At 36.1% G+C, this 26,279-nt stretch overlaps 3 protein-coding genes across 3 annotated transcripts; 1 reads left to right on the top strand and 2 right to left on the bottom strand.

Moving 5' to 3' along the window:
• Positions 1–1,587: 1,587 nt before the first annotated feature.
• Positions 1,588–8,475, top strand: SERK2 (somatic embryogenesis receptor-like kinase 2). Its single transcript, XM_028079145.2, has 11 exons — positions 1,588–2,115; positions 3,532–3,664; positions 3,790–3,861; positions 4,517–4,660; positions 4,817–4,888; positions 4,976–5,047; positions 5,125–5,237; positions 5,681–5,812; positions 5,896–6,237; positions 6,966–7,360; positions 7,831–8,475. The coding sequence occupies exons 1-11, from the start codon at positions 2,031–2,033 to the stop codon at positions 8,143–8,145; spliced, it is 1,875 nt and encodes a 624-aa protein (XP_027934946.1). The 5' UTR covers positions 1,588–2,030; the 3' UTR covers positions 8,146–8,475.
• Positions 8,476–12,447: 3,972 nt separating this feature from the next.
• On the bottom strand, positions 12,448–14,634 carry LOC114192389 (Regulator of Vps4 activity in the MVB pathway protein). The gene is made up of 7 exons (XM_028082097.2): positions 14,525–14,634; positions 14,392–14,454; positions 14,180–14,312; positions 13,967–14,070; positions 13,464–13,635; positions 13,221–13,361; positions 12,448–13,093 (listed from the first exon to the last, which is right to left on the bottom strand). The coding sequence occupies exons 1-7, from the start codon at positions 14,593–14,595 to the stop codon at positions 12,470–12,472; spliced, it is 1,308 nt and encodes a 435-aa protein (XP_027937898.2). The 5' UTR covers positions 14,596–14,634; the 3' UTR covers positions 12,448–12,469.
• A 3,705-nt stretch (positions 14,635–18,339) lies between these two features.
• LOC114191402 (uncharacterized) lies at positions 18,340–24,204 on the bottom strand. Its single transcript, XM_085676057.1, has 3 exons — positions 18,963–24,204; positions 18,578–18,631; positions 18,340–18,395 (listed from the first exon to the last, which is right to left on the bottom strand). Exons 1-3 carry the CDS (start codon positions 24,202–24,204, stop codon positions 18,340–18,342), a joined length of 5,352 nt encoding a protein of 1,783 aa, XP_085532183.1.
• Positions 24,205–26,279: the final 2,075 nt, after the last annotated feature.

Raw genomic sequence — 26,279 nt, 5'->3', positions numbered from 1 at the left:
ATCTAACTTTGTATCTACCACAAATTAAGTATCTTATTTACCTAAAACAAGAAACGAATACTCATGCCAAACAATTTCAAACCAACCAACGTTGTCACTTTTGACAGCAAAGATTAACGATTGATGAGGTGTTTCATCAGTGCTTCCCTATGGTCCTCTGCATGCACCAATGGCAAATGGCAACCATTGGAGAAATAGAAGCAGTGATTTTAACGGTAACCAAGACACGCGTAATACATGCAATTGCATGTATTTTTGTTTTCTTCGGGTCAGAAATACAGACAAAATAAATAAATAATTCATAGCAGTAACAAAAAGACATTGGTAATTCAATGAATGGCATTGAGTAATTCAATGAATTGCATTTTTGTTTTATCCAAGCGATACGATGAAAGAACAAACAAAATCGATAATAACAGAGTTACACACATTCATGGATACAAGCTTTATTAATTCCCTACATTTGAGTTAATTCCAGCTAGATTTATTGCTTTATTTAATATTAATATACAATGAGTTCAAATAATCACGCATTGATCTCACTAAAATTACTTGTTCATGCATTTATTAGTTATCAAATATTTGTTTCACATAGTAAAGTTTCCTGGTAGAACATGTTTACTATTTTAAATCTATGGTTGATATTTAATACTTTATTTAAAATTAAAGAATTAAAATATTTATTTTAACTACTTCTGAACTGTTTCAGAAACTTTTAAGATGAAAACAACAAAAGATGCTGCTTGAGCCATTCCTAGTGGTAGGGTTAATCAAAGGCACGTTGAAGGGCAGGAATCGATCTTAATGACTGCAAAACCGTGTCAGGTTCGCAAATAGATTTGTTCCGGAAACAATTTCATCTTTATTCATGGAACCGATTTAAAAGTAATAAATATTATTTTGATTAAAAATAAAATTAATTTATAATACATGTAAATGATTTTAATTTTATAATATTATAGTTATGAGTTTAAATGCATCCTATGATGTTCTAATAATAATATTTGTTGTTTTACATATTATAATTTTACACTTAAAATAAATATTTTTGATATGAAATAATACGATAAAAATTCACATCAATTAAAGAACAATTTATAATATATATATATATATATATAATAATCGTAAAATTTATCTTAAATGGAATTAAATTAGAATTTTAATTTATTTACTAATAATTAAAAATATTTATTATTAATTTAATATTAAATTAAAGAGAATTAATTGTAGGTGTCTTTAAAATATACACCCATCTAAAAAGTAATTTCCTTTTCCTAAAAATAAAATAGTGTTTAAGTGAGGTTATTAAAGTGAAGTAAAACGAAGGAAGAAAAGCAAGAGAGCATCTTGGATAAAAAAAAATTAAAAGGAAATGGTGACGTGGCAGACCCTCAAAACAAAAGTAATGTTGGGCCCAGGAAACTCACTCGCATTTTGACCAAAAAACGGGGTTTTGCCCCTCCATGTTAGAGTCACGTCACTTTCCACGATCTCGCGCGAGAGCGTTTTTGACTGCGTTAGGGCAGCGGGCAGCACCGTTCGGGCAGCTTCATTTTCCTTTTTCTATCCATCTATTTTACACTCTCACTCCACGCCTCACTCAAAAAAGATAACAATCTTACACTCTCACCAGCTGACAGAGATAGAGAGAGAAAGAGAAACAGTATCTGTGTTTTCCTTTCCAAGATAGCAAGAGCGAAAGTGAAAAAAAGAAAAAAAAAAGTTTTTTATTTTTTCATAACTTGAAGAGAAGGGAAAATGTTTAGATTCTTTTAGTTTTTGAGAGCTTGTTTTTGTGTTTCTGGGTTTGAGTATCTGGAGTTGTCGAAAATTGGCGTATTTTGGTGAGATCGGGGTGTGGGTGTAGTGTGGCTGGTGGTAATGGCGGAGATTTGAGAGTTAGGGTTTGGGTTCATTTGAGTTTGTATTTATAGTGGTGGTGGTGGAAGAGTACTGGGGTGTTTTTGTGATGGTGTATTGGTCTGGGAGGTCTTGTTTGGATCTGAAGTTATCGAGTACATAGGTTGATGGAGAGAAAGTTGATGGATTTGAGTTTCATTTGTTGGGTATTGCTGATTCAGCCGCTATGCCTGATTTCTGCTAACATGGAAGGTTTGTAATGCTTGCATGGAGTCAAATTATTCTTTGTTTGATGATTTATTTATGCCTTGTTAAATAAAAAGCGAAAGAGTGAGCTGTTTTCAAGCTTATTTGGACTTTTGGTTCTTGCTTCCTTGATTTTATTGAGTTTGGTAAAGAAGATTCCTTTCTTTTTTGTTTCCTTCTTGGATATGAAGGGGTTTGTGTATTCATGAAGGAGACTCATGTTGTTTTGGCACTGCTCACTTTGGGTGTTTAATCCATCTTCATTCCCTTAGCTAAGTGACCGTATGGAATCTTTTTTGTCATTGTTTATTTTTGGTATAACAAGTCTTCAAAGATTTTTCTCCTCTTAATTGATGAGTACCATTTTAAGACAATGCCTTCTTGCTGGCCACCCTTCGCAATTCAAACCAAGTACTGAATTATTGCTTCTATGCGTAGTAACAGTGTCTACCATGGAATGTGTCCGACCTTTATGATTACGTTCACCTCTCTTCTGGTCAATAAAGTCTTAGTTGTAACCTACTAGACGTTTTAGAATATATGCTGTGTTGTATTCTGCCAAACTGACCGAAACGTGTCTGTGTGTGCTGTCTTGTTGCATTAACTCGCGAACTCCTCAATGTTTCTCGATCGTTTTTTTTTTTTGTGCTTTAAAGTGTTTTGCCCCAATCAATAAGATATGTTTTTGAAGTGTGTTTTTTTGGGCGCTCATGTGCCTGTCGTGTTGTATTGATCGGTGAATTTCTGTATTTTTAATCCTGTTTTTGTGCTTGAAATGTATTTCTAAATCTATGTGATATGTTCTTGAAGTGTATTTTTGTGCACACTCGAGTGCCAGTCAGGTTGTATTTACTAGTGAATTTCTCTGTATTTTTCAATCCTAATTGTGTGCTTGAAGTGCATTGCTCCAACTCGAACTTATATGCTATCTTATTGAAGTGTATCTATTTGTCCCTGTGCTTGTTCCTGTCGTGTTGCAATTAACTAGGTAAAATTTCCTTTATTTTTCATTTCTTATTTTAGGGGCTTGAAACGTCCAATATGTCTACATGCTATCTTATTGCAATGTAATTCATGTGCGCATGTGTGTGCCTGTCGTGTTGTTTCTATTTTTCAATACGGCATTTTGTGTTTGAAGTGTATTTCTCCAACCTATATGGTATGTTCTTGAAGTGTATTTTTTTTTTTTTACAGGAGTTTGTCGTGTTCCATTAATTAGTGCTTGAAGTGTGTTCAATCCTGTTATTTTTTGTGTGCGTGAGTGTGTTAGTTCAAACTGTGTGGTATAATATTTTTCTTTTGTGCAAATTTCTAACTACTTTATCACGCAACTTTACTGGAAAAAATCATCTGTGTGGATTTGAAACATGTTTATTTTGAACTTTAAAGTACCTGATTGCATGCGCTCGTGCTTTAAAACAGGTGATGCTTTGCATAGTCTGAGGACTAATTTACAGGACCCTAACAATGTTTTGCAAAGTTGGGATCCTACACTCGTCAATCCATGTACATGGTTTCATGTAACATGCAACAATGACAATAGTGTTATCAGAGTGTAAGCTGCTTGTTCCTTGATATCTGTCACATATATGTTAATTCTGTTTGAATAGTTTCTGTTAACTTAACTGAGGACGACTTCTCTAATGGTTGCTTTTGATCTTTACTTTGTTCTGATGTCAGTGATCTGGGGAATGCTGCTTTGTCTGGTCAACTTGTTCCGCAGCTTGGTCAGCTCAAGAATTTGCAGTATTTGTATGTTATCACTTGATTTGATATTCCAATGTTTTTTTGTTCTTTTGTAATTTAATTTTGTATGGGCCTTGTTAGTGAAGTGACAACTTTTACTTAACTTGTTTAATTTGGACATGTGATTATAAATTATTTAATGTGACTCTCATGTTGGTTCATGATGTAATGGGGTCCTGGTTATTGAATCTTCAATATCCAGCTGGATGATCATGTTGTGTGTTGGCAATAATACGTGGTTTCTGTTCCTTTTCATCTGGTTTTTATAATTCTTTTGGACTGCTAGACAGACTAGGTGATGATGCTTATCTGTGTGCTGCTCCATCCTCACTTAAAATTATCTGTCTAGTCGTTTCAATGGAATGATTATTCATATGAATATTACTACGGGGGAACATGGTGTTCTAACGTTTAAGTTTGCTATGCAAGTCAACCTAATGGATTGATTTTATCTGTGTTTAACATGAGAAAAAAAGAACTTGTTTTACCTTGCATTTATTTTAATAACTCTATCCTTATGCAGAAGATGGGGTGCTCCGGAATCTAATTATTGAATTTCCACGAAATATTTAATTTTTGGGACAGATGCTGCTTTTACTAATATTGATTGAAGTATCTTTTATCTTCGTAACTTTTTGATGTAAATTGTTTTTCATAATAGGGAACTTTACAGCAATAACATTACTGGCCCTATCCCAAGTGACCTGGGGAATCTTACTAACCTGGTGAGCTTGGATCTGTACCTAAACCGCTTCACTGGCCCAATCCCAGATTCATTGGGCAAGTTGTCAAAATTGCGTTTCCTGTGAGTATAGATTCTGAATTTTTTATTATGTAAATAGCTGTTTTTTTTTTTTTTTTTCTGTTGAAGGGTAAAAGATTGATCTGGTGTTTGTCAATCTTGTGGATCTTAATATCCACATGGTTCTTAATTCTTTTCTCCTGTTATGTCTAAGGATAGCCGGCTTAACAACAACAGCTTGTCAGGTCCTATTCCCATGTCACTGACTAATATTACTGCTCTCCAAGTTCTGTAAGTGCCACTAATACGCCATGCATTTTTCTCTTTATTATTTCTACGCGGTGCTAATATTTTCCCCTCAATTTGTGTCACATGTAGGGATTTGTCTAATAATCATCTATCAGGAGTGGTTCCCGACAATGGCTCCTTCTCATTATTCACTCCTATCAGGTCTCGTACTGAAATTCGTGTTGTTGTCATATTGGTTCTGATATGTAAGTTTTTTCTGAACGTGCTTCCTATCTCAGTTTTGCAAATAACTTGGATCTATGTGGACCTGTTACTGGGCACCCCTGTCCTGGTTCTCCTCCATTTTCTCCTCCTCCTCCTTTTGTTCCTCCACCTCCAATTTCTGCCCCAGGTAATCTTCCTTCTGTTGCAATTGATCTTTTAGTTGTAAAGGTGATTTTACCAAGCTTATGGTGATGGCTATTTCAATTTTCTATTATAAAGGTGGCTTATAGTTGCTGACCATCATACAGAGGCACCTGTGTAGATGAATATTTTTAGTCATGCTATGGGACTGAATTTGTTTTTTCACTTGTGGTGTTTAAGATCTCTTCCAGTTCTCTGTGGAAAAGATTCTAGTATTTCATGTAAACATGTTGAGTTTTGAAGATTAAATTCTTTATTAGCCCATTTGGAATTGAAAATCATTGGTCAGTCATATCTTGTAATATCCTCAAGATTCGGTTGTATTGCTGCTCCTACGTGGTTTATATTTGTATAGAAATGTTTATTTATGTTAAACATAAAGATAGAAGAAACAGTGATGATCCAACCTTTCTGTATATCTAATTTCAGGAGGTAACAGTGCCACAGGAGCAATAGCTGGAGGAGTTGCTGCTGGTGCTGCTCTATTGTTTGCTGCACCTGCAATTGCATTTGCCTGGTGGCGTAGAAGGAAACCACAAGAATTTTTCTTTGATGTGCCTGGTGAGCCATACTTGAACAATGAATGTAACAGTTTCTGAACTTATTTAAAGAATATAATTTGACTTGATTGCGTATGTTTGCAGCCGAAGAGGATCCTGAAGTTCATCTAGGACAGCTTAAAAGGTTCTCTCTACGAGAACTGCAAGTTGCAACAGATACTTTCAGCAATAAGAACATTCTTGGGAGAGGAGGATTTGGTAAGGTATACAAAGGACGGTTGGCAGATGGTTCATTGGTGGCTGTGAAACGGTTGAAAGAGGAACGCACACCTGGTGGGGAGCTTCAGTTTCAGACTGAAGTAGAGATGATTAGCATGGCTGTGCATAGAAATCTCCTCCGACTACGTGGGTTTTGTATGACACCAACAGAAAGGCTACTTGTTTATCCCTACATGGCTAACGGAAGTGTTGCCTCATGCTTAAGAGGTAGATCTTCTGTTTCATTTTTTTTAGCTGTTACTATTCTTTCATTCCTTTCTTTGCCCCTCTCCCCCTCCCCATCTTGCTTGGAACAGGATTCTCAATGTCGTATTTACCATTTTTCCCGTAATTCTATTTTAGCATAAGCTTATGAAAGTAGTATAGTTGTTGGGTGGTCAAGCTGTGACATGTTATATGGGAATGATGAAAACATCGAACAAGTTATGCACTTTTTTTCTTTTAATTTGGTCAAAAGTATACATTTACACCCTGTGGTTTAAAAAGGAACCTGTAGCTGTAAAAGCCCCTGAGGACTTCCTCAAGTCTAAAATCTTAACTGGTCTTAGCTCTTCTCTTAACTTCTTAATGTCATCTATCTACCCATTTAGAGCCTGGGATTTTGGCCATGTTTATTTTATATTGTTTAACCAGGTGTTAATTGCCATTAACTTAATTATTAAATTTATTATCCTTCAGCTTGGAAAAATATTCTCAATTTTATCATTTTAATATGGCATTAATTGGGAAAGTTTATTCCTTAATTCCAATGCTCAAAGCAAAAAGAGACGCTAGAGTAAAGATATAAAAACTATGCTGTTTTATGGAATTTTTTTTTAAGCTTGACTGCCAAACTGGAAGAAATCAAGGTGTGCATAGTAGCACACATTCTGTGCTTAAAGTAAATATAGTTGGCCACCTTGGATTTTTAATCATTCAATCATTCTTTATTTTAGAGCGTCCTCCACATCAAGAACCCCTGGATTGGCCAACTAGGAAAAGAATAGCTTTGGGATCTGCAAGGGGTCTTTCATATTTGCATGATCACTGTGATCCGAAGATTATTCATCGTGATGTGAAAGCTGCAAACATATTACTGGATGAAGAGTTTGAGGCTGTTGTTGGGGACTTTGGATTGGCCAAACTCATGGATTACAAGGACACCCATGTGACAACTGCTGTAAGGGGCACAATTGGTCACATAGCTCCTGAGTACCTATCCACTGGTAAATCTTCAGAGAAAACCGATGTTTTTGGTTATGGTATCATGCTTCTGGAGCTGATCACTGGACAGAGAGCTTTTGACCTTGCTCGGCTGGCAAATGACGATGATGTTATGCTGCTTGATTGGGTATGTTTAGCCTAAAAGTATATTTTGTGTTTCAGTTATTGTTTATCATGCAGTTAATTTCATGCAATTCCTTAATAGCCGGAGTACCAGTTCTTTTTATATTTATTGTTAGGAAGAATGATTGTGTCCATCTATAATGTGCATAAGATGTGTATTGCATATGATATATATCTGACATGCAAATATGGTTAAAGCTTATTAAACAATAACTATATAATACTGCAAATCCAAACTAAGCATTATTCTTCTTCCAAGCACGATTCAGAATATTGACATTTCTTTATTCGGTAAAATATGCATCTGAGCTATGCCAAGGCAAGAATCACAAGTATTCCAATTCCCTTTTTGTTTGAGTAGTTGAGAATTATCTGCTGATGTATTTTCCAAAACAAGCTTTCTAATATGTTTAAATTTCCCTTTTCTGTATTATATAATGTATGTAAATCTAATTCAGCTGAATGTTTTCACAGGTAAAAGGACTCCTGAAGGAGAAAAAGCTTGAAATGTTGGTTGATCCTGATCTACAAAACAATTACATAGAAGCTGAGGTAGAACAATTAATCCAGGTTGCACTGCTCTGCACACAAGGTTCCCCTATGGACCGACCAAAGATGTCAGAAGTGGTGAGAATGCTTGAAGGTGATGGTTTGGCAGAGAGATGGGATGAGTGGCAGAAGGTGGAAGTTCTCCGGCAGGAGGTGGAGCTGGCCCCTCATCCCAATTCTGACTGGATTGTCGACTCGACCGAAAATCTGCATGCAGTTGAGTTATCTGGTCCAAGGTGACCTTGGCACAGTAGTAAATTAAGAAGAAAAGAAGAAAAGAAGAAAAGAATGGATTTATTTATGACTTGTTTTTTAGCTATAAAAGTTTTCTTTCCATTTTCCTTTTTGGTTCCTTCAAGTGCCATATCCTCCTGATTAATCTCTTGTAAGTCCGCTGCATTATATTCATTTACATTTGTGCATAGGGGTCGCTTTGTCAAGTTGCAATTTGTATCATCTGCTGCATTTGATGAAGTGATTTTTACTAGATGAAACAATGGCCACTTAATCTTTTTGTACACCCTTCTTTCATATTCCTTCAATCTATAGTTTATACCCTATCTCATCTCATACATGTTTTGCATGATTGTACTAGTGGCCCTAAAAGCCCTAGGAGTTACATTTTATTCAGATCGTTCTTGCTGAAAACCTATGTTAAATGTGGATTTTGTTGAAGTTTTTCACCAAATTATGGAAATAGTACCATTGACAAAACTTTGAAGCCATGATTTTGTGTAGTGGTCTGTAATACACAGGAATTTTTCTTGTAAGATCAGAAATTTTTATGCTTTTAAAGAACCTCAAATTGAAAAACTGTTTCCCATCGACTTTTTAGCACTCTTAGAAACTATGTTTTGGGAATGATTTTTAACCAATTCTTTTTCCAAAATATTTTCACTTGCTTTTTCTACTAAATGATTTTCATGGAAAGGTAGAAATATAAATTTTCCAAATTAAAATGGAAATTTTAATGAAAAGATTACCGTGTTGGCTTTGTTAAATAACATAATATGGTAATAATTTTAAAATTATAGTAGATGTCAAAGGGAATTTAAATGAATATATTTTATTGGCCAAACATACTTTAATTATTGTTTAGAATTATAATTAACATAGGGGCATTTCAAGTATGAAAGCTTTATATAATACCAAACAGATTCTCTTTTTGAAAAATTTTCCTTGTGTAAGTTAATTTATTTGAGCACTAATAAAAATTTCAAGTTTTTCTCTTTTAAAATAAGCTTATGAATGAAGTATTATAATCTCATTTGTATCAAAAATTTATCTCCAATCATCATTTTTTGTGAGAATTACTATCACCAAAAAATCCCAAAATATTTATTTCAGAAATAAAACATTTTTTTATGTTTAAATCATAAGAGAATATCAACTGAAGAAAGATTTAAAATGTTTTTGAAATTGAAATAACTAAATTTTATAATTTTCCTACAAATTTAGTTATTTCAATTCCCCTATCTTAGGAAATTAAATCTTCCTACAAATGACATCTGCAGCATCATAATTTCCTATTTTAAGTATATTACATTTTATTGTAATATATATATATATATATATATATATATATATATATATATATTATTTTCAAATAATATTTCTTAAGTTTAGTCACTTTAATCAAATATGGTTGATAAAAAAATTTAATCTAAATTTTGACACACCATATCAAAATAACACAAAAAAAAAAATGTACATGTTTTTTTATTCCAATAGCTTATTTTCTTCATTTTTCCCTAAATTTAAAAAAGTATTATTTCTTATCTTAATTTATCTAAAATATTGAATTTCCCAAAACATCCGTGTTAAACTAGTCATAAGATAAAACAAAACAGTAATGAATTATAGTTGAATTTATGTTTTTTTTTTTCAAATATTACACTTATAATACCTTATAGCCTTTTTTTTAGAAATTCACTATCATATTATTTTTTATCCAAACTATATACACAAAATTTGATATCAATATAAATTATTTAATATCTTAATCATCATAATGTATATTTTTCAAAATGTAATATAAATTATTTGATTTTAAATTGCAGTAATATAAACTTATAATTTAACGGTTTATATATATATATATATATATATATATATATATATATACACGAGAATAATATTTGTCACTTTTCAGTGAGAATAATAATTTCGAATCACTTAAAAGCCTATTCCACACCTAGCAATGGAATAAAATAAACTAAAAATGATATAATAAAAAAAGAAATATAAAACACTAATGCATGTTAATTTGATGTTTAAAAGATAAGGTATATAAAAAAACCTCATTTCTTTATCAATCATGAATATCATGGCGTGATTTTTTTCTAATAAAAAATGGTGTGATATTTATAGGTGCATGTATGACATGCAAAAGTCAATGAAGAACACGCATAAAGACGACAACATATATGTCTACACCGTGTGAGATCCAATCCTGTCCATTCAACATGCACGTGTGTTAAGATTAATAATTACGTAGAAAAGACACCACATGGATCACTATAATGAAGTTCAATGCAAAGACAAAAATCAGAAAACAGGTTTCAGTTTCCTTCAAAACTCGTACACATAGTTTATTCTAATCGAATGCCACCCATATAGAGCCATAGCAAAACTACAACCCTTAACTTTGCGCTAATCACATTCAACAAAGTTATAATTGTTTGGAATAATTCAATTCTGAATTTAAATTTTACATAAAAATAACGAAATCAAATACTATATAAAATAATTTACAAATTTAATATTTTAAGATTTTAAATAAAGTAGTGTGAAGAAAAAATGTTTATCTAAATTTTTTATTTCTTACAATAGAAACAGTAAAGCAGGTTTTGGAAGTAAAGATAATATAATTCTATAGTTTATGAATGAGGTACAAATCTTATCTTACAAACTTTTTTTATAAGTGGAATTAGATTTAAAATTTACTTCTTAACATAGTATCATAGTTGTTGTTTAAAATTCTTAATGGCTAGTCTGTATAAATCAAAGTCCTAGCATAAAATAGCAGAATAAAATGTCAAAGAAAACTTACTTAGATGAAAAACTTAGCATGAAGAAACAGTGAGAAACTAACTCTGGTTGTTGTTGTATTGAGAAGGTGTATGATATTGGTACCCTTGAATCTAATAGCTGCCCAGCCATTTTTAGGCACTGGTACTGTATTTAAAAGTGGAGGGTCAATGGAATTGTAGGTACACAAATGTAGTCACTTATCAATGACTTAGTGCACATTTACTATTCACAGAGAAAAAGTAAACTTGCCTTAAAGAGTACTTTATAGTGTTAGTTTGATAATGATTGTGACATGTAAAAACCAAACCAAATAGATTAAAGCCACAACAACAAAGTTTGTGAAATGAAATTTTGATTCATACCTGATTTTGAGCAAAGAGGAGACAGACCACCAGTTTTTGACCATTTAAATTGATAGCATCAGCACTCATTGGTGACCCTCCAATTTTATGAAATTCTGTGTACACCTTGTTGACATTCTTCTTCCACCATAATGCTTCACACAAATTAATAAAAACTCTTGTTAATTTTTTAAAATGTTATGTAAGTAATTGATTATTTAAGGAGACAGCACAACTGTAAAGGCTTGCCCAATATGATTGAAACTTCTGCATCAAGTTAGGGAAAAGGGTAGGCACTATGCTACCTTGAGTACACAATTATTGCCCCATGTATACAGTGACTCTTGACCAGTCACTATGAACATGAAAAATAAGGTCCTGCTTGAATTTTTCTCTAGCTTTGACTAAGCATTGAGTGATTTGTTCAATGCCATTTGGCCATGGACTCATTATCTGCGTCACACATCATAAAAAGAAACGTGCATCTGCCGCATTAGTGTCACTGGTTGAGGATTCAGTGATTTTTTCTCGAAAAAAATCATGTGTACAAAAGCTTTGTGGAAGCATTTATGGAGGATTTGCATTTGAAAATTAGAAGAAGATATTTAGTTGGTACAAGTTAAGGCGTATTAAGTTTTGTAATTAAACATGGTGCTTGCAATCTGTTTAAACATATAAGATGAGAACGTTGTGCTTGTTTTTTCCCTTGCCTTTCAGAACTATGTTGTTATGCAGCCTATAACACTTTACACCTTCAAATATACTACTTACTGAATATCAGTAAATAGCAATTAATGGTCCCTTATATTAGTAAATATGCTGTAAACTTAACACAGAAATAAACTATCTAATACTTCATAATAGTATAATCTGTATCAAGGTTACAATAATCGCATTCGATAATTTAGACCACCTTTATTATGCAAGGGAAAGCACAAATGTGCTGCTTTTTTTGTGAAACGTGAAATTGAATACTTCTACTTTCAATATCTACATTCATTGCAAGAACAGCCACACGGGCACCACAGATTATTTCACCATGAACGAGATGCTCCTGGTAAAGCAATGAAATACGGCAAAGACAGAAATAATATGTATTTAATTCGACCAATAATCCAAATAACTTATGCAGCTGTATATTACTCACTCCCGAGCAACATGAAAGTCATAAGGAAAAATGTGTAGTAGTATTAGAATTTTTTGTCACAATCATGACTAGAATACCTATTATCTGAACTATGAAATCCAAAATTTGAGTTTTGTGAGGTGAATAAGTTGGGATATGAGAAATCCGAGCAAGCATCCACTGAAGGCAATCTGTTATGCTGATGAGGGGATTTGTCATGTAGGGAAGAACCAGAGTCTTCCTTGGGCGTATCAAATGATGAAAAACTTGATGAATGAGAGCATGAGAAGGCATGCTCATGTTCCACATCATTTATGACATCACCATCATGGTCAATTGCTGTATTTTGATCAGTGAAATGTCCCTTTTCTGTTTCAGATTTATTAGCAACACTTGTACAGAATGGATTCTCAAAGCTGCTATCTGACACATTTGCTCTATTTTTTTTGGTATGCTTAGTACTACGGATTTCAGCAGTTTCAGCAGCAGCCAACACATCCTGTGACTCTAGATTGGCTTCAGTTTTTGTCCTAGACGTACACTGTTTACTTTCCTTTTTACCAAATGAAGTAATGGGTTTATCTTTGTCAAATGATTCAAATTGGCTTGATGAGTGAAGATCAACTTCACTGTGTTTTTCTGCGGGAAGAGGCAGTTTTGACTCACATTGACTTTTAACGGGGCCATTCTGACAAGGAGATAACATGTTAACACAATGAAGTGAGAAAAAGAAGTAATAAACTAAGAATACCATAGTCATCTTATTTTTTCATCTGGCTAGTAAATCCTAAATAGCAATACTATGTTATACTTACCAGTAAATCCTCGTGTTTTTTAAGGATCTTGGTTTCTGAAGCAGTTGGATCCCAATCTAAATTATGCTCAACGGCAATTTCTTTCAGAAAGTTCAGTTTCTTTTCCTCTGAAGGTGCTTGAACCGACAACAGCTCTATTAACTGCCATTGTAATTCACATTGTTATTATTTGACTGTGCAAATTGATGAAAAGGATACAAGTAACTGATTACAAGTTTTTTCTAATATAAAAGTTCATGGAACCTGGCGATTAACACTGCAATCAGGGGTGACATGTGCTGCTGAAGATACAAAACCCTTTCCATATTTGGAAGCAAATAGCGATTGAACCTGTAACAACTCTGGCAGATCAGCGCATCTCGGTGCAGCAAAACATACACTAGATATTGCTTCCTTCAAATCAAGGGGACATTCCCTGAACAACATTGAAAAATCAGATTTCTAACTCCAAAACAATTACACTGGTTCATTCAAATTATTAACTTATTATGCAACAATGTGTGTCCTCTGCAGTGTTAGCTCCAAGAGACCTTTGCATGTATGAAACTAAATGCAAAATATCACATTTTAACAGCTGCTCTGTTTAGAACAAACAAATCGAAAAACAAGTTGGTCATTCATATATGTCGTTCTTCCTCCCTCTTACCAATATCAAACACTTTCAAACACAGGCTTTTATATTGGAATGTTGACTCTTATCAATGCATGTGCATGTTTTGTGATTGTTGCTTTGTTCTTTTGCAAACCTTTGTGATTGGATCATCGGAAGGCGTGCAACAATAAGTTCACAAAAGATTTGAATGATATCTTGAGCAGCCATCATGTTCTCCTCTCTCATAACATGCTCCACCTAATATCATCATTAGCAACAACACCAGGTGGAAAAGTGTTCAAAATCCTGAAACAGAAACATTAAACAGTATACATCCCGTGGAAGCGAAGGGTATTATTATTGATACCTTAACAATGGCCTTGGTTTCTTGACCAGCCTCAAGTAAAATAGCAACGTCATTTCGCATCTGCTTTAGCTGAACCTCTCTTCTGTTTCTAAGCAACTTTATACGAGGAATTGTGAGCTTCAGCAAGGTTGCACTGAAAATGGAAAACAACAAATAACTTCAGCAGAAAAAAATAAAACTGAGGAGCAGATAAAGGAGACAAAAGTAAGTACCATTTGGAGGCTTTAAAGGCTTTGTTGAAGAAGCAATGAAGCTTTGGCATGGTGAGGATGAATCTGTGTAGGTAAAAAATAGCAGAGGGCTTAGAATACTGAAAGTAGAATGGGAATTCATTAAAGTTGATACCTTTGCGTAGCAAGCAAGAAACCAGAATGTGGGTGAGGCGTAGTATTCAGATTCATTAAACACATCCACATCTTCACCTTCTTCTGTTCCTACTTCGTATTCTCAGATTCATTATATAGAAAATGGGTAGTGAACTTGTCCATTCTAAAAACATACAAATGGTGATCACAAATGAATATAACATGTCATCAGGTAAAGAGACTAGTTGAAATTAAAACCAAATTAAAGTGAATTTGAGTTTTATATTTAATTTTTAATGAAAGTCCCAGCAAAACCCATTCACGAGTACTCAAATACTGACAGAAACCTCTCTGGGGTTAAGGACATTGTTTATGGTCTCAGTCAGAGTGGTTCAGTTTTTACATTTTTGTAGTTTATTTATGTTCTGGTTCAGAAAAATACGACATAATTCTTCACCAAAACAAAAAAAAAGTTTTTATGACTTGCTTAGGCCAAAAAACTCTGTCCCTTGACCATGGGAGTAACTTTCTTATTTATATCATAATCAGTTACAAAATATTGATCCCCAAGATTCACCAAATAATAACTAAAAGAGCACCCATTATCTAATTCTAAAATATTTCCTAAAAATAACCACTTCTCTCATAAACGAAATTATCTTCCATCTTCTACACCCAAAATAAAATATTTAAAATATAATAACCACCCTACTAACCCAAAAACATCGCCAGATATAAAACTGATCAATGCATTCTCCCTCGCCATCATACCGAGACTAAATACCCTCGGTTTGACTCCAACTCCCCCTAATACAGTATCCACACTCGGCACCCTGCCGAGACAACACCCCCTCCTCCTCTCAACCTTAAACCGACTTCCTCTGGTCCAGGACATAGCACTCCAAATTGTGCACGATCTCGGCTTTAAGACGAAAAGAGCAGAATTTGTCTTGTCACCCCTGTCCTTCACTACTTCCCGTAAAATCATCATTACTCCCTACAGTTACGCATCCACATGTAACTTATCTGCCGTTACTCCCTGCATTTGCGCCCCCACGTGTAAACCATCCAACGGTCACTCTTTCAACTTCCCCTTTTTGAATATTAAACGACGCTTATTTCCCCCTTTTCAACTCCCTCCATTAACCATTTCCTCACTCCCTTGCATTCGCCTCACTCTTCACTCAAGCTTTTCACCTCCCAACATCTTGCTCAACCGCCATTTTCTTCCTCCAGGTACTTCTTCTTTTCTCCTTTCAAATTCTACACCTGCATTTTCTGGTTCTTTGTACTGGTCCCTTATACATTGTCTCTGTCTCTGCACTGTGTTTTAGCTTGTACCTTCTTTTTCAATCACCCTAACTTATTTCGAGAAAAAACCCCTCCTTTGGTATAGTTTAATCGCCCTTCATGAACGACCATTATAACGCCCTCTATTCTTGGGCCCCTCTGGCCTTGCGGCGAGAAACCTCCACCATGACCACCCTGACTAGGGTTAGGGCTTTTAGGTGCCACCAAACACTGTGTAAGAGTAATGAGTCTGACGTAACTGTAATTGCTTGTGAAAACGATGAACCCATCTGCAGGGATGGCAACTTATTCCCTATTTCCCCTCACAAATTTACCTTCATGTATATTACCTTATTTGAGAAATTAGGTTTACGCCTTCCCTTTAACACCTTTGAAAAGGAACTCCTTACTGTTTTGAACGTTTCTCCTTGTCAGCTTCACCCCAACAGCTGGGCCTTTATTCGTGCATTTCAAATTTTATGTACCCACTTCGGTATTACCCCCTCAAGCAACATGTTTCTCTATTTTTTCGAATTGAGATCCCCTCATAAGCAACTACTAGCCTCTCTTAGCGGAGTTAGCGGCCGAGCCCTTCTAACCTTATATAACTCCTCCTACAAAGGTTTCAAAGGCATCTTTATAAAAATAGTCGCCTCCGACCAGAGTCCTTCCCTTTTAGAAGGCTTCCCTTTGTATTGGTGTCAATCACCTAATCTTCAATCACCTCGGCAATTAGACGACCTGGACCCCTCCGAGAAAAAAGACTGCTTGATGCTGGAACAACTGGATGTTGTTTTTGACACTCGAAAACTTTTAGAGCTGGAATTCCGAGTGGTAGATCTAAAATTCCACATCGGTACTTACTTTACAACTGTTCCTTTACTATAACAAGTTTGACATTGATCCTCTCCTTTTAACCGATCTTATTTCTTTTTACAGAGAACCTGATGGCGATGTCCCACGAAGATATGTTGAAACGAGCCCGCCAACTTAAGAGACAAAAAACCTCCACCCCTGGTGCAAGCCCTTCAGCGCCTCCTCCCCGAATTGAGCTTCATGAAGAAGCCTCGGAACCCGACCTCGAAGCCTTAACCCGAAGATCTAGAGCCCGAGGTAAGAAAGTTGTTGAGAGCACCTCCTAACACTCGACCTCCCAGACTCCAATAGCTCCGCTTCACACCGCGGACGATACTGAATTAAGCTTCTGGCATCCCCAATTCCTTCACTCCCAACATAGCCGGAAACACAATTACCTTCGCCACGACGTCAATCTGCTAAGAGCCCAAGACCCCCAAACTCTCCATGAAAATCTCCTGGCTGATCTTCATAGGGCAGAGGCATCTAGCATCATGCTGATGGACCAGTTCAATCTTCAATCCACCCAGAAATCTCTTGACCTAGAACAAAAAGATCGAGCCTTGGCTCTTTCCAAAACCGAAACCTCTCGCCTGACCACCGAAGTAGCTAAACTAACTACCCAAATCAAAAAATCGGATGAATTACTCGCCGATCTGCAGAACCAACTGAAAGTCCTTGAAGCCGAGAAAGAAAAATGGGTTCTCAAAGAGAAAGACTTTCTCCATAATTCAGAACTCCTTAAAGATCAGATCGGTTCCTCGCTGAACATGGGATTCCAACTAGCCCTAGAGCAAGTCCGAGTTCTTTACCCCGATGCAGATTTATCACCAGCGGACATCTCCAAGACGGTGGTTGATGGACAACTTGTTGATATTGATGACTAGGCATTCCTTTTTCCTGCTCTCCCTTTGTTCTTCGAACTTTTAACTTGTTTATTTCTACATTTCTACTTCCCAACTCTTACTTGACACATTATGTTTTGAATTTCCTTTTTACTTTCCCTATTCTCTTCTTTCGCAATTTATATCAATTAATCCGACTAGATAATAATTCGTTTATAAACTGATCTCTTAATCTCTCAAACGCTCAAATAATAATTCGTTTATAAATCAAACCCTTAACCCTACAAACACCAAACTAAAGTAAACAATAACTCGTTTATAAACCGAACTTCTCAATCCTGCAAACACCAAACTAAAGAAAATAATAACTCATTTATAGTCCGAGCTTCTCAATCCTACCAAGCTAAACAAACACTAACTCGTTTATAAACCAAGTTTGTTAAACACCAAACTAAAATAAATAAGAACCTGCTTATAAACCAAGCTCTCAATCCTGGAAACACCCCGCTAAAGAAAATAATAACTCGTTTACAAACCGAGCTCTCAATCCTGTAAACACCAAAATGAAACAAACACTAACTCGTTCATAAACCGAGTTTGTTAAACACCAAACTAAAACAAATAAGAACCTGTTTATAAACCAAGCTCTCAATCCTGGAAACACCCAACTAAAGAGAATAATAACTCGTTTACAAACCGAGCTCTCAATCCTGCAAACACCAAAATGAAACAAATACTAACTCGTTCATAAACCGAGTTTATTAAACACCAAACTAAAACAAATAAAAACTTGTTCATAAACCAAGCTCTCAATCCTGCAAACACCAAAATGAAACTAATACCAACTCGTTTATAAACCGAGCTCTCAGTCTCGTTCATAAACCGAGCTCTCAGTCCTGTTCATAAACCAAGCTCCTAATCCTGTAAACACCAAAATGAAACAAATACTAACTCGTTTATAAACCGAGTTTATTAAACACCAAACTAAAACAAATAAAAACCTGTTCATAAACCAAGCTCTCAATCCTGCAAACACCAAAATGAAACTAATACCAACTCGTTTATAAACCGAGCTCTCAGTCCTGCAGAAATGAAACTAATACCAACTCGTTTATAAACCGAGCTCTCAGTCCTGTTCATAAACCAAGCTCCTAATCCTGCAAAACACCAAATTAAAGAAAATAGAACTCCTTTTAACCTCGAGTGTACAAACTCAGAATTTTAACCTCGAGTGTACAAACTCGGAATTTTAACCTCGAGTGTACAAACTCGGAATTTTAACCTCGAGTGTACAAACTCGGAATTTTAACATCGAGTGTACAAACTCGGAATTTTAACATCGAGTGTACAAACTCAGAATTTTAACATCGAGTGTACAAACTCGAAATTTTACATGTGAAACGAAAATATTGTAGTATTAAAAATCAAAGCATAAATGTTTTCACAAAAAGCAAAACAACTTAACCAAATTTTAACTAAAATAAAAACGTAAATTTGCTGCATTCCATGTTCGCGGGATTTCCCTCCCCTCTAATGTTTCCAACTTATAAGCTCCTTCTCCCAACACTTGCTTAACACGATAGGGTCCAGTCCACTTCGGCGCCAATTTGCTATCCATCTGAATTAACTGTGCTTTCCTTAATACTAGATCTTGTTCTTGGAACTTCCGAGGTACTACCTTAGTCTTGTAACTTCTCTCTAATCTTCTCTTCATTGCCTCATTAGAAATCTGAGCCAAATCCCGAACCTCATCTATAACGTCAAGGTTTGCCTTCAAACCAACCTCAGAAATCTCTTCGTCAAACAACCTTACTTTCCCGGTGTTCTCCATGACCTCAATAGGGATCATAGCATCAGTTCCATACACCAAAGAAAAAGGAGTCTCTCGAGTAGTCGTCTGAGGAGTGGTATGATAAGCCCACAGCACTCGAGGTATCTCATTTGGCCATTCTCCTTTGGCCGCCGCCAATCTTCGCTTCAATCCCCTCAATATCACCCTATTAGCTGCTTCCGCCTGCCCATTCGTCTGAGGATGCTCCACCGACGAGAAGACCTGTTTAGTTCCGACTTCAGTGCACAACTGCTTCACCTGTGAACATGCAAACTGAGTTCCATTGTCTGAAATAATTCGACGTGGCACACCAAATCGGCATATTATATTCTTCCAAATAAACTCTCGGACTCGCCCACCCGAGATGACAGCAACCGGTTCGGCTTCAATCCATTTTGTAAAATATTCTACAGTCACGATCAAAAACTTGAATTGCCTCATCGCCTTGGGAAACGGACCTAAAATATCTATTCCCCAAGTGTGAAAAGGCCACGGTGCATTAATAGAGTGCAGTACCTCTGGCGGGGCATGACTCCAATCGGCATGTTTCTGACATGATTCACATTTCCTGACATACTCCATACAGTCACCTTTCATAGTGGGCCAAAAGAACCCTCCTCGGATTATTCGCAGCATCAATGCTCTTCCCCCTACATGGCTTCCACAGATTCCCTCATGAAGCTCGGCCATGAGCCGATCTACCTCCCTCCTTCCTACGCAAATCATCAAAGGTCTGGAATATTCATACCTAAATAAGTGACCATCTATCAGCGTATACCTGCTTGAGTTTTTTTTTACTTTTTGTGATTCATTGGAATCCTCAGGTAATTTACCATCCGCAAGATAACTCTTTAAAGGTGCCATCCAAGATTCTTCGGTTGCCACAATCTCCATCACTTGGTGCTTTTCCTGCGTGTCGACCCGAGGAGCTATTAATGTCTCCCTTATCACTGACTTATGCTGCCCCGGTTTCGAACAACTAGCCAACTTGGATAACAAATCAGCTCGGGAATTCTGCTCCCTCGGAACATGCACGAACTCAAGAAGAACAAAGTTCTTCGCAATAGTTTGGACAACTTCCAAATACTTGGACAACTGCGGGTCGCGGGCTTGAAATTCCCCATTCACCTGACCTGCCACCAGTACGGAATCACTTTTAACCAACAACCTAGTAATCCCCATCTCTTTAGCCAAAAGCATACCAGCTATCAAAGCCTCATATTCTGCTTGATTATTACTGGCTTTGAAAGCAAACCTCAATGATTGTTCGATTAATACCCCTTCCGGGCCTTCCAAAACTATACCAGCAACGCTACCCCTTAAATTGGAAGCCCCGTCCACCGATAATATCCACGTTATCTCTCCTACACCCTGATTCTTAACAGGCGGTTCGGATAATTCTACCACAAAATCAGCCAAAAACTGGGCCTTGATCGGTCCTCGCGATTCATACTGTATCCCATATTCCGACAGCTCTATTGCCCATTTAACCAACCTGCCCGATATATCAGGTTTTTGTAATATGTATCTAATGGGAAGATCCGTCATCACTTTGATACTATGATTCTGAAAATAATGTCTCAGACGCCGAGCCGACACAACCACGGCCAATGCGGCTTTCTCTATAGTGGGATACCTCACCTCTGCACCATGGAGCACTTTGCTTACGAAATATACCGGTTTCTGCTCCCCACCATTTTCTCTGACTAAGACCGAACTGACAGCATGTTCGGTCACCGATATGTACAATGACAACTCAGCCCCTTTTTCTGGTTTACATAACACCGGCGGCTTGCTCAAATATTCCTTCAATTTTTGGAATGCTTCCTCACACCGATCAGTCCATTGGAACCGTTCATTCTTCTTCAAACATTGAAAGTAAGGAAGACCCCGATCCCCACTTTTGGCAAGAAAACGAGACAAGGCCGCCATCCTTCCTGTCAGTCTCTGCACTTCTTTTACATTACTAGGACTCCTCATATTTATAATGGCTGCACATTTATCGGGATTAGCTTCTATCCCCCTCTCGGTGAGTAGAAAACCCAGAAACTTTCCAGCTTTAACCCCAAAAACACACTTCTCGGGATTAAGCTTAAGCCTGTATTTGCTGATTGTAACAAACAATTCCTCCAGATCTTCCTCATGCTTCTTCTCTTCCACCGAAGTGACCACCATGTCGTCCACATACGCATGAACATTTCTTCCCAACATGGGTGCTAAGATTCGATCCATCAGCCTTTGATAAGTAGCTCCCGCATTTTTTAACCCAAACGGCATTACTCGATAACAATAATTTGCTGCACCTCCCATAAACGCCGTCTTATCTTCATCCGACGAATGCATCTTGATTTGATTATAGCCCGAATAAGCATCTAAGAAGCTTAGCAAAGCACAGCCCGATGCACTATCAACTAGGGCATCTATATTAGGCAAAGGATACGAATCCTTTGGACAGGCATTGTTCAAGTCCGTGAAATCTACACACATCCTCCACTTTCCGTTAGACTTCTTCACCATCACCACATTTGCTAACCAGGTTGGATACTGTATCTCTCGAATATGGGCCGCCTCTAACAATTTATGTATCTCCTCGGTTGCCGCCTGAGCACGGTCTCCACTCAACCGCCTACGCTTCTGAACTTTAGGTTTAGCCAACGGGTTAATATTAAGCTTGTGGCATAGAAAATTGGGATCAATCCCCGACATATCAGTCACACTCCAAGCGAATGAAGAAAGATTCTTCCTCAGCACTTGGATAAGCTGTTGTTCTTGCTCCAGACTCAGATCGCCCCCAATTCTCAACTTCTTCCCTTCTATAAGCACCTCCTTCACCTCTCCCACAGGCTGAGGCCTTCTTTCAGGGTGCACCAACCTTGGATCCAACTCGGGATCCGGTACTACTTCAGTTGTGCTTACTGAGTATGCTACTTTCCTCCTTAACCTCAGACTGTCTTCGTAACATTTACGAGCGGTCTCCTGGTTTACAGCTAAAGTGAGTACTTTCCCCTCCTCAGAAGGAAACTTCATCTTCAAATGTATTGTTGACACTACAGCCTTTAACTTATTGAGAGAAGGCCTTCCCAACAACAAATTATATGATGAAGGAGCATTGACTACTATGTAACGTATAAATATGGTTTTGGCATCTTCTTTGTCTCTAAAGGTTGTTCTAAGATCAACATACCCTTTAACCTCAACTTGATCTCCAGAGAAACCGACAAGCACTCCGTCAAATGGCTTTAATTGATCCATCGGTATTTGTAACCCTATGAAAGTACTCCAAAACATCACGTCGGCAGAACTTCCTTGATCAATTAGTACCCTGTGGACATTCCTTCCCATCATAATCACCGACACGACTATGGGGTCATCTTCATGTGGGATTACCCCTTTTAAATCATCATTTGAAAATGTTATGTCCGGAGCTTGCCTCGGCTTGTCCACCATGGCCGCAGTCATGACACTCCTTATATATCGTTTCCTAGCCGAGCTGGTTTGGCCTCCTCCCGCAAAACCCCCTGCTATCGTATTGAAATCCCCCAAAATGGGTGTTTCATGCACATCGGGAACCGTGCGAATCTCAGATGATTTCTCATCGGCACCCGACTTCAAGAATTTTTCCAGAAGTCCCCTGTTTGCTAAAACGGAAAGTTGATAATGCAAACCATAACACGAGTTGGTGTCATGACCTCTGGTTTGATGAAACTCACACCAAGCATCCAATCTACTGCCGAGTGCTCTCCCCGCGACGTCAGGATAGCGCAAATGTTTTGCTATCTCTACATCCTCCAAGATTTGGGCCAGTGGCACCTTGAGATTAGGTATTTTCCGCACTTGCGGATACTCGGTTCTTCGTTGTGCCACATAAGGGATTAAACGTCGATCTGACTTCATTTTAGGAGGAGTTCTTTCTCTCCGATAAGCTCTCATATCTCTTTCACTCTTGGAATGAGCCACTGGTCTTTTGTCTCCTGCCTTTTTGTGGCGCATGGCCTCCTCAGTCTCTATTTCCACAGCTGCCCTTTGTCTAATCTCTGTAAGGCTCTTCGGTGGATATCTGTACAAGGACTCACCGAACGAGCTGGCTCGAAGTCCTTTCACAAAGGCTTTTACGAGCAAACCCTCGTTAGGGTCTATCAGCCTCATACTGATATTGGTGAATCGATTAAGGAATTGTTTTAACGTCTCTTCGGCGGTTTGCCTTATATCAAACATGTCTGCCATCTCCACTGGTTTGGCTCTATTTGCTGAGAATCTCTCCAGGAAAAGACGTTTGAAATCATTGAATGAACTGATAGACAAATTCGGTATAGTGTTAAACCATTCAAGGGCAATTTCGGTCAGCGTACCCACAAACATTTTGCAACGTATAGCATCATTACCACCTGATATCATCATCCGAGCCTGGAACGCTTTTAAATGTAATTCAGGATCAGAATTCCCTGTGAAAGGTGTGATTTTGGGAATCACGAAATTCTGCGGGATCGGCTCGTTCATAATCGCATCTACCAGAGGACTGGCATCACTCACATCGGGATTCAACCGACATGGATAGCTGAAACCAGCCCTAGTAGTCTCCAATCGGCTTTGCATATCTTCGTTCGCCTTCCGTAACTGTTCTTGCTGTCGAAGTGCTTCCTCCAATCGTTGATGCGTTTCTTCTGCATTTTTTCGCAACCTCTCTCTTTCTCCCAAAGCTTCTTCCCTTAACACCTGTAAATCTTCTTCTGCCTTCTTGCGAGCTTCCTCTCTCTCTTTTTCAAGCTGAGCCTGATCAGCCTCCGCCTTCATTCTGATCTCCTCATTCTGCCGTTGTAGCTCCAGTATGCTCTGCATTATCTGTTGCCTAGTAGGCCCTTCACGCGGCCCTTCACGCGTCGCTCCTCTGCCTCGATTCATCCTCCAATTCGTCTCTCCCTCTTCTTTTTCTTTCACTGTTTCTTATCTTGATGGGGTAAGGATCGAGTTTTACCGAGCCCCACGGTGGGCGCCAATGTTCTGGTTCAGAAAAATACGAGATAATTCTTCACCAAAACAAAAAGAAAGTTTTTATGACTTGCTTAGGCCAAAAAACTCTGTCCCTTGACCATGGGAGTAACTTTCTTATTTATATCATAATCAGTTACAAAATATTGATCCCCAAGATTCACCAAATAATAACTAAAAGAGCACCCATTATCTAATTCTAAAATATTTCCTAAAAATAACCACTTCTCTCATAAACGAAATTATCTTCCATCTTCTACACCCAAAATAAAATATTTAAAATATAATAACCACCCTACTAACCCAAAAACATCGCCAGATATAAAACTGATCAATGCATTCTCCCTCACCATCATACCGAGACTAAATACCCTCGGTTTGACTCCAACTCCCCCTAATACAGTATCCACACTCGGCACCCTGCCGAGACAACACCCCCTCCTCCTCTCAACCTTAAACCGACTTCCTCTGGTCAGGACAATTTACTTAATGCTTACCAAAGTATCACGTTCACCCTCTCTCAGGGTGAGACCTATTTACTTGCGCCTATTTGTTTACTGCTCTCGTTTGACCGTTGATTTATAGACGTTCTACGAAGAGTTTTGAATAAATAATGTTTCTATATAATATTCTTCTAAAATAGTTTTTGTACTTTTTCTGCACAGTTACTTGATACAGGTTATATCTTTATTCAATTACTAAAATAATCCATCACCACTATTATCAAATTAATTTAATTATTTGTTACTCAGTCTTTCCATATTATTAACATTTTTTTATAGTAGATTGGGATAAAGAAAATATTTGGTTTAGACTTTTGGAATGTTCCTGTTTTTTTTTTCTTTTCCAAATTTCAATTGTAAAATCTGAATTCAGAACAAAATTGATAACATGTCGAGGGTTTAATTCAAGATGCTTTATGAAATAAAGACGCAGTGGATTTATCAAATCAAGATTTTAATCTTTTAGTTAAAATCAACGCTTTAATCTTATATTTAGATAAGTGATCAGAATGATTTTAATGATTTCATGTTAAATAATAATTTTATATTTAGTCTTAAAATTTATTTAGATCTTAATTTTAATTACAATTACCAATATATATATATATATATATATATATATATATATATATATATATATATATATATATATATATATATATATATATATTAATTAAGTGAGTTAGTAAATTAATTAATTAATTAACTCATCTGTTATGGGTTGAATTGTGTTCAAATGTATTTTTCTTATTAATAAATGCGTCAAGTTAGTTTAGTTGACTAGATAGTCAACCCATAATGAAGAAGATCAGATAGTCCATTATAATCATTCTAAATATAATATTAATATTTGAGTATTTTTCTATTAACTGGCTTAAGACTCGAATCCATAGAATGTCTCTTTATTTTGTTTTCTGAAATTTAATTAAAAAATTAATATTAATAATATATTAGAATGAATAATTTACTTTTATAATTGTATTTAAATATTATAATTACTAATAGTGATTGATATAATATTTAAATACATATTTTATAATAGAAATAAATAATTAATAAATTTTATTGAAATATATATTAGAATATTAGTTATAAATAAGTTTATAATTATATCAAATATTTTATTGTAATACATAATAAAATAATATTAATTATAAATAGATTTGTAGTTATACCGAATTTTACAATTATAAAATAAATATTATTTAATGATGTAAATGTGAAATTTATATTTAATAATTAATATGTCAGTTTAAAACGGTGATTATAATATGAATTTATGATTTTTCATTGCACTGTATTATTTAACATATACTTACCTCAAATTATTATAATTAGAAATATATATATATATATATATATATATATATATATATATATATATATATATATATATATTAATTATGGGTTTTGTACATAAAGTTTACGTAAGTAAATATTTGGTGGTTGAAAAAAATACTTAAAATATAAGACTTTGTCTATCTC

This window comes from Vigna unguiculata, chromosome 7 (genome assembly GCF_037176805.1).
Source record: "Vigna unguiculata cultivar grain cowpea cultivar isolate G323 ecotype 2 chromosome 7, ASM3717680v1, whole genome shotgun sequence".
Lineage (NCBI taxonomy): Eukaryota > Viridiplantae > Streptophyta > Magnoliopsida > Fabales > Fabaceae > Vigna > Vigna unguiculata.
The sequence above is the reverse complement of the archived record's forward strand: the minus strand, read 5'-3'. Positions and strand labels throughout refer to the sequence as shown.